The sequence below is a fragment of the Vipera berus genome (assembly GCF_964194415.1).
Source record: "Vipera berus genome assembly, chromosome: Z".
In the NCBI taxonomy this organism is placed as follows: domain Eukaryota; kingdom Metazoa; phylum Chordata; class Lepidosauria; order Squamata; family Viperidae; genus Vipera; species Vipera berus.
This window is the reverse complement of record NC_138205.1, coordinates 105086009-105105698: the sequence shown is the minus strand read 5'-3', so window position 1 is coordinate 105105698 and position 19690 is coordinate 105086009. Positions and strand designations below refer to the sequence as shown.

General features: G+C 39.6%; 1 protein-coding gene across 1 annotated transcript in view; it reads right to left on the bottom strand.

Annotated features, from left to right (window-relative positions):
- Positions 1–19690, bottom strand: part of DNAJC1 (DnaJ heat shock protein family (Hsp40) member C1) — a 154280-nt gene that overhangs the window by 56230 nt on the left and 78360 nt on the right. Inside the window, exon 8 of the mRNA XM_081345215.1 lies at positions 14123–14289. Within this exon, the coding sequence (XP_081201341.1) occupies positions 14123–14289 (167 nt within the window). The remainder of the gene's footprint in view (positions 1–14122; positions 14290–19690) is intronic.

Sequence of the window (19690 nt, the reverse complement as noted above, 5' to 3'; positions counted from 1 at the left end):
CCAGAGGCTCATGAAGCCATGCAAGAACTCACCCCATTCCTACATGGCCTCCAGCCTCTAATAATTACATGGTAATGGGCATGATTTTGAGAATAGTGCTGTTGGCCAGCACTCACCATCATTGGGTTAATCTTTTCCCCTCCACTCCTGTTGTTTTCATTTATTCAAATTTACTCATATTCTCCTTGTTCTTTTAGGATTTTTTGGGTAACAAAAAATTACCTATTATTAGGTGAAATATGATTATTTGACCTGAAATCTGAATCCAGTTTTTAGTACCAGAACCATTTCATACAAATCTTAACTCTAAATTCAGCTGTACCCATATATTAAATATAATGGATCCTTAAAAAGCCAGACCTACCTTTTGAAGTAAGGTAGACCATGACAGATGGAAAATTGGGATTACCTTCAGTTAAATTGGTTTAAGTGAACCAATTGAAGAAATTGGTTTACTACTTTAGTTTTTCTAAGCACATGGCTTTCCAGAGTGATTTGTTGTCTTGCCCTATAACGTCTCACTCTCTGAAAGCATGTTTGAAGAGATGACACAGGTCTTTAATGTATTTGATCATATTAATCAACAACTTAATTTTGTTAACTTTCTAAATCAACAAATTTAACAGCAAAGCTCAAGTGTCAAATAGTGATCTGCAACATAATTTTTAAACTGTATTAGTACAATTTAACAATCATTTTTATAAAAATGCTAGAACTAGAACAGAACAAAGTTAATCTAACAAGCCTTGTATGTGGAACAAGCCAAACTGCCTTTTCTTAGAAATAGAAGGAAAAAGAGATGGAGCCAATGAATCATGACAAGAAAAGAGAGAGATAACTTCAACATAACAAAATTCATCCAGCTCTAGTCAGAGGAAAAATTATTGCTTTCTCTGTCACTCAAACCATTTCTCAGCCGCCACCCCCTTAACAGAACCCCTGAATACCTTAACCATCAAATGACAGAAAGCGAACACTGCTGAATAAAAAATCCCTAGTAGCTTGGTACAACAAACATGATTGATACGAACAGATTCTGTGAAGAATATTCTGGTTTTTTTCATCTATTAAAACAAACATTACTATCACATTTTTATTTTGAGGCTATTATAAGCTAGTCCAATTAATAACATATCAATTCTGGCATTCCTATCTCCTGAGAATCATCACCAGGTCTCTAGATGGACCATAATTAAGATAATTATTTTTGATCTTTGCTGTTTCTGCAAACTTGACAATATTGAGTAGATTAATTTAGAGTAAAAGCTTTCATAGAATAAAACCACATTTTCACCAGTTACAACTGTTTAAAATATTGATGCTCAATCCATTGACATTACTTAGATCTACTATGCTCAAATATTATTTACATTAGATTAATTTTATGATACATTTTATACTGTTGGAGCTCATACAGAGCGTTTTACTTTCTTCCAAAACTAAGGACAGATTTCACTGGCAATGCCAAGAAAAAAGGAGAAGCTCTTGAATCATTTTTTAATCTAATATAAAATATAAAAATGAAATAGCACCATCCTTCCAAGTTGGACTTTCAGTATTTCTTTCATGTTCTCTAATGATCATCTGAATTTGTGCAGCCTAGATATGGCAGCCCCACCAACAGCAATATTTCTAGCCATATTATTATTTCTATTCTGTACCAGCTACAACTGATACAGAATGCAGTGGTGCGGATAGTTCTGAAGGCCACATGGGTGGCACATGTGACACTGCTGTTATGAGAATTGCACTGGTTGCCAGTTTGCTTCCAGGTCCAATTCAAGATATTGGTTACTACTTCTAAAGTCCTTTATGGCATGGATCCAGGGCATCTGAGGAATTACCTTACCCCAGGCTGCCCATCATCTTCGTTTTTAATTTTATTTTTTAACTTTTTAATTCTATTTTAATGGCTTTTTCTACTTTCTAACTTTTACTATAGTAGTGTAAATTGTCCAGAGTCCCTGTATCAGTGAGATGGGCAGCATAAAAATCCAGTAATATTATGTTTTCCCATATCATTTAGAGATTGATGTCAATGCTGCTAACATTGGATATTCCCGCTCTGACAACTGATGAAAATGCAGCCATTTTCTCACTTTTTCTTACTTTAGATATCAAGTGCAGTGGCGGGGTGGGTGGGTGTTGGAATGTAAGCTCAGCTAGCCATAATAATAACGCTGCTGTGGGAACCGAAGGACAAGCTGATTACGTTTTGGCGGGCTGTGGAGCTGAGGAGAAAGCCCACACTTTAAGCTAATTGGGAAATATGATTTATGAGTTTATTGGGGGTGGGAGTTGTACTGTTACTTTGTATCTGGGGGGAGAGAATTTAGTTTTTGGGTTCAACTATGTAGTGCCGATACTTTGTATCCCGAATAAACGTTCTTTAAGGAAGAATTTTGCCTCGAAGTTCTTTTGATGGGTTTCATCTATTGGAACCATGACAATAGAATCATAGTGCCTTCAAAGAGACTATGATTTATGATTGTGAACAATGCAAAATTTATCAGTGAGCAAATGTCAGGAAAAGTACTGCCCTAGGATATACAAAGACAGCTAAATATTTCCAATTTAAAAGCTTTTTTTTGTTTCCACTATCTGCTTCTAAAACTCATATAGCTTCCCTTATCTTGCCATATCAATCTAAACATTTGCTACTCAAATTCTGCCCTGCAGCCATTCTTCGTATGTTTTAGTCTCCCGGACTTTGATCATTTTAGTTGCTCTTCTCTGAACTTTTTCCAGGGTTTCAACATTTTTTTTTGTAGTATGGTGACCAAAATTGGTTGCAGTATTCCAGGTGTGGTCTTATTAGGGTTTTATAAAGCAGTACAAATACTTTGCGTGATCTTGATTCTATGCCTGTTTATACAACCCAGGATTGTATTAGCTTTTTTGGCGGCTGCTGCATATTGCTGGCTCATAGTCTTGCATTGTTTTCCCCTTTAGGATTTTCATCCATGGAATCTTTTGTAGGTTCTCTCTGAGTTTGTTAAAATCAGCTTTTTTGAAGTTTGCTGCGATTATTTTTTATTGTTTGTGTTTGCATTATATTGAATTACAGCATGATGTGGTCACTTTCACCCAAGGTTCCGGCAACTTCAACTCCATCTATCACTTCTTCTCGATTAATAAGAATTAGGTCCACTATAGCTTTACTTTTGGTTCCCTCCTCTATCTTTTGGATGATAAAGTTGTCGGCTATGTTGGTTAAGAATCTGTTTGATCTCCCACTCGCTGCAGAGTTGGTCTCCCAGTTGATATCTGGATAGTTGAAGTCTCCCATTACTACTGTGGTATGCTTCCTACATACATTTCTTAACTGGTTGGCAAAGAGTTCATCTATTTCTTCTGATTGGTTGGATGGCCTGTAATGTACACCTATGGTAATGTCACTTTTTTTCTCTTTTCCCATATACATTCTGGAGAGATTTTATCTTGGATCATGTGCATGTCTGTAGATATATAATGTTCTCTTACATATAGTGCAACTCCCCCTCCTCTTTCTGTAGAACTGTTTCTTTTGAACAATTTGTATCCATCCACCAGTCCATTCCATTCATGGTTTTCGTCCTACCAGAGTTCTTTAATGCCAACTATGTCATATCCTCCCTCGTGTACTATTACTTTTAGTTCACCTTGTTTGTTTCCCAAACTTTAAGCATTTGTATATAAGCATTTAAGACCTTTATGCCTGTCCGTGGGTATGTTTCCTGCATCTCCTGATTGTTGTTGGAGTTTTTCTTTTTTCTCATCCCTCCCTCATTTGTTTTCTTGGGACTTATGACTGGTTTTGTGTTCTAGAGATTCTGAAGATTGGTCACCCTTCCCTTTCAATTTTAGTTTAAAGCCCTCCTGATGAGTTGGGTTAGTCTTTTTCTGAGTACATTTTCCCGTTTTAGTGAGGTGCAGCTCATCCCTTGCCAAGAGTCCTTCACATAGGAAATGCAGTCCATGGGCCAGGAAACCAAAGCTTTCTTGGTGACACCAACCTTTTAGTCAGTGGTTTATTTCTACAATTCTTTTTTCCCCACGATGGGGGGGGGGGTTGGCCTTTCATTGGAGAACATGAGAACACTACCTGTGCTCCTAGCTCCTTAATTTTATTGCCTAGTTGCTTAAAATCTCTCAATATTGTACTCAGGTTCTTTGTTGTGTCATTCATCCCAATGTGAAGGAGGAGGAAAGGGTAGTGATCTGTGGGTATAATTATTTTGGTTAGGTTTTCGGCCACATTGATTTTTGCTCCAGGGAGACAATATACCTCCTGGTTTGTATGTCCAGTCTGTAATCTGGCAGAGCCAGGTCTTCAGGCTCTTACAGAAGGTCGGAAAGGTGGAAGCCGAAATCACCTCAGAGGGTAAGATATTCCAAAAATCAGGAGCCACGGCAGAGGCCCCTTCTCCTGAACTTTGCCAACTGAAATTCATTGAACCACAGTATGGTTCTGTAAAAGCAAAAAGCTTTTAATTTCACTTGTGATAACACTCTTTTCTGTTGTATCATTCCATTATTTATTTAACATGTTGATTTGCATTAGAGATGATTAATACATTTTCAAGAAACCTCCTTTAAAAGTTATGCATGAACAAATTTTATCTATCTTATACAATGCAAACTCCATTAATTCTGCTAAGACATGACTTTTAATATTTTGCAAATATTTCTTTTCTTCCTCCCTCCCTCCTTCCTTCCCTCTCTCTCTGATGCATTTCATCATTACATAAACATTCAAGAAATTTGTTTACCTTCCTCTTCAGAAAAACTGGTTGTCCTGCTTATTCATATGCATATGTGTAATTCAATATTAACCAACTGAAATACTATTAATAAACTATGTACTCATCAATGATTAACCAAACACAACAAATACTTTTTCAAATGTATTATTTCTTTCATATTTACAAAATATTACCTGTCCCAGTGATAATTATAGCACAATTGCTAGCACAATTTCCAAGACTAAATCCTCCTTCCCATTTCAGTCTGATCAACTGAATCTAGATTAGCTGTTAACATAGTCTGTATCAGACCAGTGCCTTCCAGATAGGTTATACCCAGTTATTGTTTTTACACAATCACACATAGCAAAACAAAAACAACTTGGTGGAGACACTCAGGAGAAACTTGATTTTCTAAGAAAATAGTGCATTTGGCCAAGAAAAAAAATAAAGATACTATGGAATATAATTGTTATAATTATAATTTTAGAACACTAGGAATGCTCACACTGTAAAAAAGCAATGTCTAGTCCAGGGGTCAGCAGCCTGAAACAGTGAAAGAGCCACTCGGAACCGGTTCCCTCACAAAAGGAAAAACTGGGAGCCGCAAAAAATGTGTGCACATGCGCGTACATGCGCACATGTGCAGAACAGGGTTTGACTGAAGAGTGGAGCCAAGGCGAGATATGCACCTACCCTGCATATTTGAATTGATTAGTTGAACTTTTTTAGTCCCACTTTTTTTTTTTTTTTGGACTGCACATGGCAGAGGACTGGGAGCCGTAGGAGACGGCTGGAAGAGCCGCATGCGGCTCCGGAGCCGCGGGTTGCAGACCTGTGGTCTAGTCCAAATCTCTTTTTTGACTATACCACACTGTGGTGTTGTTGGAGGTTTTAAAAAAGGAGAAACTGCTTCTAGGAATGGAATAAAAAAGTGATAAGTAGTATTTAATTTATATTAAAGTAGTATTAATGAAACCACAGATTTCATTAATTAGAATTAGCTTGTGATTCTAGCCATTACATTTCCTGCATCTTTTGTAATTTTGAGCAATTATTTAACTCTGCAATTACATCCAGGCCATTACTGAAATTCAAAAATCTACATATAAATACTAAGTGCAATAAAGTATGCATTTATTATATACAAAAAGGTACACCTATAACATAATGGATTTTTTCCTTAATTTTCTAAAATATTTAATTGCTAACCTACTGACTGAAACTAAATTTCTTATTGCTTGTTTTTTTTTAATTGAAAAGTTTTACAATACATTTTTGAATACAACCCCCCCTCTCCCCAAATTATTGCTTGTTTTTTAAGTTGGGTCACACTATTTTTAAGCATAAAAATGTCAAAAAAGGAAGCTGGTTTAATGAAACAAAGTCTGCACTGATCAGATCATACTTAGGATATTGTATTCAGTTCTGGGCACCACATTTTAAAAAGAAATTAATACAGGAGTGTACTCAAAGGAGCACGGAAAAAAGATTAAGAAGAATGCCATAGGGAGATATGGAAATGTCTTTAAGCGTATAAAAGACTGCCATGTAGAAGCCTGGGCAAAACCTTTTAGAGTCATTTCAGAACACAGGACAAGATATTGTGGATATGAATTCAAATCTCCAGGACCGAACATATTACATCCTAGGCTGGGCACTAAAAGCAATAACAGGGATTCGTGACTCTATTCTCAGTAATCTTTGAGATTGTCCTGGATGGAGGAGTTGAAGAAGCACTTCTCAGATCTGCAGTTGATAAAAAACTGAGGGGCATGACTAAACTTTAAATCAGTATTTCTTAAATTTGGCAAGTTTAAGATGTATGGACTTCCAACTCCCAGAAGTCCCCAGCCAGCCAACTCCCAGTTGAAGTTGAAGTCTACCCATTTAACATTGTCAAGTTTGAGGAACATTGCATTAAATGAAGGACTGAAGTTTCAAAAAGATCTGGGCAGACATGGCCAGTGGGCTGAAATAAACATCATGGCATTTAGTACGGAGAAATGTAGAGTTCTGCATTTGCGTAGGAAAAATGAAAGGCACAAGTATAGCACTGGATAACCGAGTCTGGCAGTAGTACATACGAAAAGGATCTGGGTATCCTTGTCACCTTCACATTAAACATGAGCCAGTAGTGTAATCCCCTTCATGGATTACTGCCTTGTTGTGGCGAAGGGGCTTGCATAATTCAATGAAGCTATGAGCTATGCCGTGCAGCGCCACCCAAGACGGACAGGTCATAGCAGAGAGTTCTGACAAAACGTGATCCACTGAAGAAAGAAATGGCAACCTACTCCAGTATCTTTGCCATGAAAACCCCATGGACAGTACTAAAAGGAAAAAAGATATGACGCTGGAAGATGAGCCCCTCAGGTCGGAAGGCGTCCGAAATGCTACTGGAGAAGAGCAGAGGGCTAGTACTAGTAGTGCCAGAAAGAATGAAGCGACTGGGCCAAAGCCGAAAGGACACTTAGCTGTGGATATATCTGGTGGTGAAAGGAAAGTCCGATGCTGTAAAGATTTTTTCTCCATAAGAACCTGGAATGTAACATCTATGAATCAAGGAAACTGGATGTGGTCAAACAAGAGATGACAAGACTGAACATCGACATCTTAGGAATCATCAAACTAAAATGGACAGTAATGGGTGAATTTAATTCAGATGACCATCAGGTATACTACTGTGGGCAAGAATCCCTCAGAAGAAATGGAGTAGCCTTCATAGTCAATAAAAGAGTAGGAAAAGCAACACCAGGATACAATCCCCCAAATGACAGAATGATCTCAGTTCGAATCCAAGGCAAACCATTCAATATCACAGTAGTCCAAGTCTATGCCCCAACCACCGGTGCTGAAGAGGATGAAATTGACTGGTTCTATGAAGCCCTACAGCACCTTATAGAACTAACACCAAAAAATGATGTCCTTATCATCATGGGGGATTGGAATGCTAAAGTAGGAAGCCAAAAGATAACTGGAATAACAGGCAAGTTTGGCCTTGGAGTACAAAATGAAGCAGGGCACAGCTTGATAGAATTTTGTCAAGAGAATACGTTGGTCATAGCACATACTCTTTTCCAACAACCCAAGAGATGGCTCTACACATGGACATCACCAGACGGCCAACACAGAAATCAGATTGACTATATGCTCTGCAGCCAAAGATGGAGAAGCTCTATACAGTCAGTAAAAACAAGACCAGGAGCTGACTGTAGCTCAGACCAGGAGCTTCTCATTGCAAAATTTAGGCTTAAACTGAAGAAAATAGGGAAAAGCACTAGGCCACTCAGGTATGAACTAAATCATATCCCTGATGAATATACAGAAGAGGTGACAAACAGATTTAAGGAATTAAATCTGATAGACAGAGTGCCTGAAGAACTATGGACAGAGGTTCGCAACATCGTACAAGAAGTAGCAACTAAAATCATCCCAAAGAAAAAGAAATGCAAGAAAGCAAAATGGCTCTCTGAGGAAGCTTTGCAAATAGCTGAGGACAGGAGGGAAGCGAAAGGCAAGGGAGAAAAAGAAAGATACACCCAACTGAATGCAGAATTCCAGAGAATAGCTAAGAGATAAGAATGCCTTCTTAAATGAACAGTGCAAAGAAATAGAAGAAAACAATAGAATAGGGAGGACTAGAAATCTCTTCAAGAAAATTGAAGAGATGAAGTCAACGTTTAATGCAAAAATGGGCATGATAAAGGACCAAAATGGGAGGGACCTAACAGAGGCAGAAGAGATTAAGAAGAGGTGGCAAAATTACACAGAAGAACTATACAAGAATGAGCTTAACATACCTGATAATCACAATGACGTGATCACTGACCTCGAGCCAGACATCCTAGAATGTGAAGTGAAGTGGGCCTTAGAAAAACTGAGCAACAACAAAGCTAGTGGAGGTGACAGTATTCCAGCTGAGCTATTCAAAATCTTAAAAGACGATGCAGTAAAAGTGCTACACTCAATTTGCCAGCAAATTTGGAAAACTCAACAGTGGCCACAGGATTAGAAAAGGTCAGTTTACATTCCAATTCCAAAGAAAGGCAGTGCCAAAGAATGTTCAAACTATCGCACCATTGCACTCATTTCTCATGCTAGTAAAGTTATACTTAAAATCCTACAAGCTAGACTCCAGCAGTATGTGGATCGAGAACTACCAGAAGTACAGGCAGGATTTCGAAGAGGCAGAGGAACTAGAGATCAAATTGCCAACATATGCTGGATCATGGAGAAAGCTAGAGAGTTCCAGAAAAACATCTACTTCTTCTTCATTGACTATGCTAAAGCCTTTGATTGTGTGGATCATAACAAACTGTGGAAAGTTCTTAAAGAGATGGGCATACCAGACCATCTTATTTGTCTCTTGAGAAACCTACATGTGGGCCAAGAAGCAACAGTGAGAACTGGACACGGAAGCACTGATTGGTTCAAAATTGGGAAAGGAGTCCGGCAAGATGGTCTGGTACTGTCGCCCTGCCTATTTAACTTATATGCAGAGCACATCATGAGAAAGGCAGGGCTAGATGAATCAAAAGTTGGAATTAAGATTGCCGGGAGAAATATCAACAACCTAAAATATGCAGATGATACCAATCTAATGGCAGAAAGTGAAGAGGAACTAAAGAGCCTCTTGTTGCGGGTGAAGAAGGAGAGTGCAAAACTTGGGTTGAAACTAAACATTAAGAAAACCAAGATCATGGCATCCAGCCCTCTCAATTCCTGGCAAATAGATGGGGAAGAAATGGAGGGGACAACAGAGAATGAGGTGGCTGGATGGAGTCACTGAAGCAGTAGGCATGAGCCTAAATGGACTCCAGAAGATGGTAGAGGAGAAGAAGGCCTGAAGGAATATTGTCCATGGGGTCACGATGGGTCAGACACGACTTCGCAACTAACAACAAGCAGTGTGATGCAGCTGTTAAAATGGCAGTGCTTATTTTAGGTGCATGAACAGGATTAGAGAATCTGGTTTTACAGATGTAATTAATTTAGTCCACTCTATATAGTCAATACTATTCAGTGTTCTGTGCCCAGATATGGACAGCACAATTTAAAAAAGGATAAGGATAAATTGAAGTGACTGCAGATGAGGACTATGAAGATAGTGATTGGTCTTGAAACCAAGTCCTATAAGAAACAGTTCAAGGATATAGGTATGTTTAGCCTTCAGGAAAAAAAATGACTAAGGATTAGTGATCTTTAAATATCTGAAGACCTATAGGCTGATCAAGCCAGTGGAACAGGTTGTCATATGATGTGATGTCATAGGTCTTCAGATAAAGTCTGAATGGCTACCTGCAACAGATACTCTAGAGCAGCAATTCTCAACCTTTTCTTCATCATGGATCCCTTTTAAATACCTTTTGTGGCCAAAGACCATGACCACAGATCCCAAGACAACTCAAGATTTAAATCATAACATTTCTTCAAGCCTTTGAGGATCTCCTATGATGACAGTGCGGCCCCTTAGGGGTCCACGGACCACAGGCTGAGATTCAAAACTGCTGTTATTTCATGCAAATACATATGCATTATAGCTATATAGGTAATCCCCGTTACGAGCGTTCACTTAATGCTTGTTCAAAGTTATGTGATGAGTGCCCCCTAGTGCTTACAAGCATGCCCCGAAATTACAAATGTTGCCGCACCACAGCAGTCATTCGCCCTTACGAGCAACCGCAGTGGCACTGCAACATTCACCCCAATTATTCCCTCGCTCCACACCCCCACCTGGATCTCCCTAGGCACCAGGCCTATAATACTCACCCTCAAAGATCGAGATCCTTCACTTTCTTGGCTGTTCCAGGCCTTCGGTGCATTGACAGAGAATGGAGGCCTAAAGTAATGCAAGATCATGTGAGATCAGTGGGGTGAGATCTCACACTACTGATCTCGTGTTATCTCATGGTACTTTAGGCCTCTATTTTCTGCAACAGAGAACAAAACCAAAGCCGGTAGAAGCTTCCATGTGCCTCTAGAGGCTTGATTGGGGTGTCGGAGGTCTTTTCCAGGCTGCTGCCGCGTGGATCTGAGGCTGGGAGATGCTTCTTCACCTCCCTGTGGCCTGATCCAGGCTCTGGAGGCCTTTTCCATGCTAATGCCACCCAGATCTGAGGCTGGGGGATGCTTTCCCATCCCCTAGGTCCTGATCCAGGCTCCGGAGGCCTTTTTCAGGCCACTGCCACCTAGATCTGAGGCAGGGGGACGCTTATGTAGCTCTCAGCGGCCTGCTTCCAGGCGGCAGCAGTCTAGAAAAGGCCTCAAGAGCCCGGATCTGGTCACGGGGAGAGGGGGTGGCAAAGCGTCTCCCGGTCTCAGATCTGGGTGACAGCGGCATGGAAAAGGCCTCTGGAGCCTGGATTGGGCCACGGGGGGGGGGGGGGGCGTAGAAGAGTTCCCTGGCCTCAAATCCAGGCAACAGCAGGAACCATGGCAGAGAGGAGATGGATCTTTTCCAGGTGAGTCCGGCGTGGCAGGAAGGGAGGGGGAAGCATGAGGTATCTTACTGGGTCAGGGAAGCCTTGGGGGCCTGTTTCATCACTAGGTCCTCCATGGCCTTCCCCATCCTGAGGTACCTCATGTGTGGTTAATGAGTAGTGTGCATCTTAACGAGCAAGGGAGTGATCTCGTTCGAGGTACGAGATTCACTCTATGAGTTTTTGAGTTACGAGTGGAATGGGCAGGCTCCATTACACTCGTAACTCGAGGACTACCTTAGGTGGGTTCATTTTACCCCAACCTAAAATAATGCTTGTTGATAACTGGATCAATTCTGGATGAAAGGCAAGAATACATACAAACATCAGGTTGTTTGAAATCGGGCCTACCAGATCTTTAAAAATAGCCTCTGAAGTCATATTAAGGAGATATCTTTAAAAGATGGAATCTTACAAACATATGCTAAGAATCTGAAATATAGTTTTAAAGTTTAAATATATTTATTTATTTATTTATTTAATTGGATTTGTATACCGCCCTTTCCCGAAGGACTCAGGGAATTAAAACAAGAAATACAAAAATTAAAAACAATTAAAAAGATTATAACAGTCCCTGAAAGAGTAAAAACCCCAATTAAAATTAAAATTAAAATTAAAATTCTCAGCCTGGGCCAGAGAGCTCGAAGAGCCAGGTCTTCAGGTCCCAGCGGAATGAACGGAGGTCGGGGGCAGTCCTCGGCTCCACGGGCAGCTGGTTCCACAGGGCAGGCGCACCCACTGAGAGGGCCCTCCCCCTGGGCGTTACCCGCCGGCAATCTTTTACCGGCGGCACCCTGAGAAGACCCTCCCTCTGCGAGCGCACTGGACGAAGGGAACGTGATGCTGGCAGCAGGTGTTCCCTCAAATATCCCGGACCCAAGCCATTTAGGGCTTTATAGGTCATTACCAGCACCTTGAATCTCACCTGGAGAGCAACCGGAAGCCAATGCAGCTCACGGAGTAGAGGTGTTACATGGGAGTATCGGGAGACCCCCCATCACAACTCACACGGCTGCATTCTGCACCAGTTGTAGTCTCCGAATGGTCCTCAAGGGCAGCCCCATGTACACAGCATTGCAATAGTCTAAACGGGAGGTCACGAGCGCATGAGTGACTGCGTAGGGCATCTCGGTCCAGGTAGGGTCGCAACTGGTGCACCAGGCGAACCTGGGCAAAAGCCCCCCTGGTCACGGCTCCTATATGGTCTTCAAAATTGAGCCGGGAGTCAAGGAGGACGCCCAAGTTGCGAGCCCTATCAACGGGAGGTAACACCTCACCCCCCCATCGTTAAAGGTGGAATGGTCTGGTTAATTATTCTTTAAACATGATACTTTAGTTTAATACCTTTTTTAAAAAAAATAGAATTAGTATATCATTTTAACAGCATAGGATATAGGTCAGTTAGATTTCCTGTTGCCTGCATGATACTCACTATTTCACTCAGTCTTATGCTAATTATTGAGGTGTTATAGATGTAGTGAGAAACACTAAAGGTGATTAAATTATTACTGCATCCAAATGTGGTTTCTTGGCTATTTCCAGAAAGGAACAACTGCTGTGTTGAGATCTTATGATAATATGCTATGGTCATCATTTTGTAGTATTCTGAAACAAATGTATTGGTCGCATTGTTGCACTGCATTCAATCAACCAAGAGACTGAATTTAAGCATGGAAATAACTTTTAATTGGCTAAAATAATTCAAAAGGTTTACATAAACTTACAAGGCAAAGATTTTGCTGATTCAGATGTTTTCTTAGCAGTAATGCATTTAACAGTAAATTTATTCTATTTAAAAAGATGGGTCAAAAGACTTCTTTCTATATATTTTGGTTACGAATTACAACCATGAAACTTTCCACGTGAGAAAAAACAATATATAATATTTTCAAAGTTCACTGTGTTTAGAAATATCTTAATGAAACTCTCCAAGTATATTACTGGTCATCAAGAAGACCCAGATGACATATTGTAATCCTCTGAAAGACATATAGCTCATTAATAGTTTTTAAATTCTGAAAAGTGTGGAGTTTTTTTTCCATACATTGGTAACTGGCAATGTGCTCTGGAAATTCAAGATTAACAGTTATTTTGGCTTCCTTGCAGAAGCCAAGATTCATTTCCTTAAAGTGTGGTAAATGAATTGCTGTCAATCATGGTTTTCTTATTCTTATACAGAGTTAGATATCTAGAATTCACTTGTCTTTCATCTTTTAGAAATGTCAATTTTTCTAAACAAATGATTCACCTTACACATTTCTACTTCTTAGCACTTCAACTTGCATTTTTACAGGGGTAGGTTTAACATTTGTACTGCCAGATGTAATATAGTATGCATATGGTAGCAAATTACAATAGAAACAGCATTAACTTTTGCACTGTCTTGAAGTATACCTTTTTTGTCTTTTTCTGATATATCAAGATAATTGGAAAAATAAATATAAGGAAATGAGAATTTATGTACTATAAACCTGGTATTTAAAGGACTGAAACCTAACTCTTTTCCGATAATTCAAATAACTTGCCTACACAGAGCTCAATAAAAATCTACGCACTTCTTTTTTGTGCCAGGATGAAAGGAGTGTTCATTCAGTGTTACTTCTCATCTTCATGAGAATATTTCAAACAATAAAACAAGTAAAACAAAGTGCAGAATTAGCACAGCTGTTCTAATACTGTATTTATTCTACAAAAATATAGTGGGTTCAGACATATAATTATAAATATTAAATATATCTTAAGTAATTCAGTCCTTAACTTGCTATATGAGAGACTCTGCCTGTCAGATTTGATAGCCATTATTTTGACTGCTTACTCAAATGCAACCTACAAATATTAGAATATAAACATATCAATGTATAATTCCCTGTCTGCTCTTCACTCTTCTTTATCCTTTTAAAATAAATATATACTTGCCTTTCTTCTTAATGATTTGTTCCTGTCTTCCAACCAATCATCCATCTGTTCCTCAATTTCTTCAATAGAAGTTCCATGATCATATGATGGTATATATGCATTTGCTTCAGCCACAGTATATACAGGAAATTCAGATTTTGGTTTCTTGACTTTAGGTTTTTTTTCCTCTGTGAAAAATAAGAAAGAATTTAAAGGACAAATTTTGGGAAAAAGCATGCTTAAGATACCTACTACACTCAAATATATCTAAGATGCTATTTTTGTAAATATAGACAACAGCTAAAGAAAAAAGAGCTATTTGAAATCAGCAAATTTACCTCATTAATCAAAGTATTATGTTCTTTCAGAAATGAATTTCAGTATCACTGGAATTATGATAGCACACTTCTGTTTCAAAAAGGGTTTGGCAAGATAAATAATTGGGGACCCTGTACTGTACAGAAGTAATAACAAGTAACAGGAGTTACAATCTAGAACAGACATGTCAAACAAAAGGCCCGGGGGCCAGATCCGGCCCGCGAAGTGGTTTCATGTGGTCCCCGAAGCCATCCTGGAAACAGTGAGGGAACGGTCCCCGCTGCCTTGGCCCTGGCCCAGAGACCCTCCTTCTGCCAGAGACCCCTAGATCTGTCCCACTCCTGCCCAGGCCCCCATAGGCACCCTTGATGCCAATAATGTAGAGCTGGCCATGCCCACCCAGTAGGCCATACACACTCCAGCTGCACCCACCCAGTAGGCCGCGCCCACCGTGGCCATACCCACCCAGCCCCCTGAGGGCAACCACAATGCTGATGTGGCCGTCAATGAAATTGAGTTTGACACCCCTGATCTAGAAACTAGCACACTAGTAAAAGGAGTCATAACTCTCATAAGCTTCATGTGTGTTAATTAAAGAGGTTACAGTGAAAATAAGAATTATTCTGAATAGCCACATATTGTTGTTGTTGTTAGCTGCGAAGTCGTGTCCGACCCATCGCGACCCTATGGACAACATTCCTCCAGGCCTTCCTGTCCTCTACCATCTTCTGGAGTCCATTTAAGCTCACGCCTACTGCTTCAGTGACTCCATCCAGCCACCTCATTCTCTGTCGTCCCCTTCTTCTCTTGCCCTCAATCTTTCCCAGCATTAGGCTCTTCTCCAGTGAGTACTTCCTTCTCATTAGGTGGCCAAAGTATTTGAGTTTTAGCTTCAGGATCTGGCCTTCTAAAGAGCAGTCAGGGTTGATCTCCTCTAGGACTGACCGGTTTGATCAACTTGCAGTCCAAGGGACTCGCAGGAGTCTTCTCCAGCACCATAGTTCAAAGGCCTCAATTCTTTGGCGCTCAGCCTTTCTTATGGTCCAACTTTCACTGCCATACATTGCAACTGGGAAAACCATAGCCTTGACTATACACACTTTTGTTGACAGGGTGATGTCTCTACTTTTTAGTGTGCAGTCTAAATTTGTCATGGCTTTCCTCCCCAGGAGCAAGAGTCTTTTAATTTCTTGGCTACAGTCCCCATCTGCAGTGATCTTGGAGCCCAGGAAAATAAAATCTGTCACTACCTCCATTTCTTCCCCGTCTATTTGCCAGGAATTGAGGGAGCCGGATGCCATGATCTTGGTTTTCTTAATGTTAAATTTCAACCCAACTTTTGCACTCTCCTTCTTCACCCGCAACAAGAGGCTCTTTAGTTCTTCTTCACTTTCTGCCATTAGAGTGGTATCATCTGCATATCTTAGGTTGTTGATATTTCTTCCGGCAATCTTAATTCTAACTTTTGATTCATCTAGCCCTGCCTTTCTCATGATGTGCTCTGCATATAAGTTAAATAGGCAGGGCGACAGTACCAGACCATCTTGCCAGACTCCTTTCCCAATTTTGAACCAATCAGTGGTTCCGTGTCCTGTTCTCACTGTTGCTTCTTGGCCCACATATAGGTTTCTCAAGAGACAAATAAGATGGTCTGGTATGTCCATCTCTTTAAGAACTTTCCACAGTTTGTTATGATCCACACAATCAAAGGCTTTAGCATAGTCAATGAAGCAGAAGTAGATGTTTTTCTGGAACTCTCTAGCTTTCTCAATGATCCAGCGTATGTTGGCAATTTGATCTCTAGTTCCTCTGCCTCTTCGAAATCCTGCCTGTACTTCTGGTAGTTCTCGATCCACATACTGCTGGAGTCTAGCTTGTAGGATTTTAAGTATAACTTTACTAGCATGAGAAATGAGTGCAATGGTGCGATAGTTTGAACATTCTTTGGCACTGCCTTTCTTTGGAATTGGAATGTAAACTGACCTTTTCCAATCCTGTGGCCACTGTTGAGTTTTCCAAATTTGCTGGCAAATTGAGTGTAGCACTTTTACTGCATCGTCTTTTAAGATTTTGAATAGCTCAGCTGGAATACTGTCACCTCCACTAGCTTTGTTGTTGCTCAGCTTTTCTAAGGCCCACTTCACTTCACATTCTAGGATGTCTGGCTCGAGGTCAGTGACCATCTCATCATGGTTATCAGGGATGTTAAGCTCGTTCTTGTATAGTTCTTCTGTGTAATTTTGCCACCTCTTCTTAATCTCTTCTGCCTCTGTTAGGTCCCTGCCATTTTGGTCCTTTATCATGCCCATTTTTGCATTAAATGTTGACTTCATCTCTCCAATTTTCTGGAAAAGATCTCTGGTCCTCCCTATTCTATTGTTTTCTTCTATTTCTTTGCACTGTTCATTTGAGAAGGCATTCTTATCTCTTCTAGCTATTCTCTGGAATTCTGCATTCAATTAGCCGTATCTTTCTTTTTCTCCCTTGCCTTTCGCTTCCCTCCTTTCCTCAGCTATTTGCAAAGCTTCCTCAGAGAGGCATTTTGCTTTCTTGCATCTCTTTTTCTTTGGGATGGTTTTGGTTGCTACCTGTTGTACAATGTTGGACCTCTGTCCATAGTTCTTCAGGCACTCTGTCTATCAGATCTAATTCCTTAAATCTATTTGTCACCTCTACTGTATATTCATCAGGGATATGATTTAATTCATACCTGAGTGGCCTAGCGCTTTTCCCTACTTTCTTCAGTTTAAGCCTAACCTTTGCAATGAGAAGCTCATGGTCTGAGCCACAGTCAGCTCCTGGTCTTGTTTTTACTGACTGTATAGAGCTTCTCCATCTTTGGCTGCAGAGCATATAGTCAATCTGATTTCTATGTTGACCGTCTGGTGATGTCCATGTGTAGAGCCATCTCTTGGGTTGTTGGAAAAGAGTGTTTGCTATGACCATTGTATTCTCTTGACAAAATTTTATCAGCCTGTGCCCTGCTTCATTTTGTACTCCAAGGCCAAACTTGCCTGTTATTCCGGTTATCTTCTGGCTTCCTACTTTAGCATACCAATCCCCCATGATGGTAAAGACATCATTTTTTGGTGTTAGTTCTATAAGGTGCTGTAGGGCTTCATAGAACCGGTCAATTTCATCCTCTTCAGCACCGGTGGTTGGGGCATAGACTTGGACTACTGTGATATTGAATGGTTTGCCTTGGATTCGAACTGAGATCATTCTGTCATTTTGGGGATTGTATCCTGGTGTTGCTTTTCCTACTCTTTTATTGACTATGAAGGCTACTCCATTTCTTCTGAGGGATTCTTGCCCGCAGTAGTATACCTGATGGTCATCTGAATTAAATTCACCCATTCCTGTCCATTTTAGTTCGCTGATACCTAAGATGTCAATGTTCAGTCTTGTCATCTCTTGTTTGACCACGTACAGCTTGCCTTGATTCATGGATCTTACATTCCAGGTTCCTATGGAGAAAAAATCTTTACAGCATCGGACTTTCCTTTCACCACCAGATACATCCACAGCTGAGCATTCTTTCGGCTTTGGCCCAGTCGCTTCATTCTTTCTGGCGCTACTAGTACTAGCCCTCTGCTATTCCCCAGTAGCATATTGGACGCCTTCCGACCTGAGGGGCTCATCTTCCAGCATCATATCGTTTTGCCTTTTGTACTGTCCATAGGGTTTTCATGGCAAAGATACTGAAGTGGGTTGCCATTTCCTTCTCCAGTGGATCACGTTTTGTCAGAACTCTCTGCTATGACCTTTCCGTCTTGGGTGGCCCTGCACGGCATAGCTCATAGCTTCATTGAATTACGCAAGCCCCTTCGCCACGACAAGGCAGTAATCCATGAAGGGGAGCCACATATTACAAACACAATATTCATGTTACATCTAACTATTTGGGCCTATAAGATTTAAATCATGCACACTCTGAAATATGGAGCTAAGACTACAGCACTTTTCAAATTATGATTATAATTCAAATTGTCTTGCAAAATAAAATGGAGGAAAAATACTAAAAATGGCAAATGTTTTCTACTGTATGTATTTAAAATATTTCTTCTACAGTATTGTTCCTTGCAAACCCAGTTCTTAATGTGTACTGGAAAAATAACAATATAATACAAATAATTGAAACCAATTTCTTAAAAATCAAAGTCATAAGCTCGTTCAAGTTTCTAGAAAGATGCACACTTAAGATTTCTAATTGAAATATATTTCTGTTCAAGTAATAAATAAGGCCCGTTATGAAAATGAATTTAAAAGGCTGGGGTTCTGGTTAGCAAAGATATCTTCCATATAACAATATATTGAGAATGTTCAACTATGATTTTATATTATGTGTTTAAACCTAAGATTTGATCATTCCTCTTTCTTCATTCCTTTCTTCATTCCTTCATTCCTCTTCAGGAATCCAACATTAGTCGGATACTGTATTATGCATAAATAAAATTTAAACAATAATGATTTTAATAATTTTAATGGAATAATAATAATAATAATATAATACAAATAATTGAAACCAATTTCTTAAAAATCAAAGTCATAAGCTCGTTCAAGTTTCTAGAAAGATGCACACTTAGATTTCTAATTGAAATATATTTCTGTTCAAGTAATAAATAAGGCCCGTTATGAAAATGAATTTAAAAGGCTGGGGTTCTGGTTGGCAAAGATATCTTCCATATAACAATATATTGAGAATGTTCAACTATGATTTTATATTATGTGTTTAAACCTAAGATTTGATCATTCCTCTTTCTTCATTCCTTTTCAGGAATCCAACATTAGTCGGATACTGTATTATGCATAAATAAAATTTAAACAATAATGATTTTAATAATTTTAATGGAATAATAATTGTATTTATTTAATTAGTTTGCATAGTTGCCCATCTAACCAAGTAAATCTTGGTGGTGAATAGAAATAAAAACACACCAACTATATAAACCCATTAAAAAATTATTTATGTCTTGGGCAGAGACTGTTCCAAGATAGGTTTCATAACAGAGAAAGCTCATCAGGTGATACTGCTTCACAGAAGAGACCTAGAGCACATCCACTTTGCTAGAATTAATAGGTGGCCAAAAGCCATCAGGTAAATAAGTCCTGCAAGAAATCTGGTCACAACCTATGTAGGGATCTAAAGGTGACAACATCTACCTTGATTTGTACTTGAAAGCCCACTAGCATCCAATGCAACACTAGTAAAAGCAGTGTTATGTGAGCATATCATGGTACAGGTAGGTGTTGACTTACAACAGTTCATTT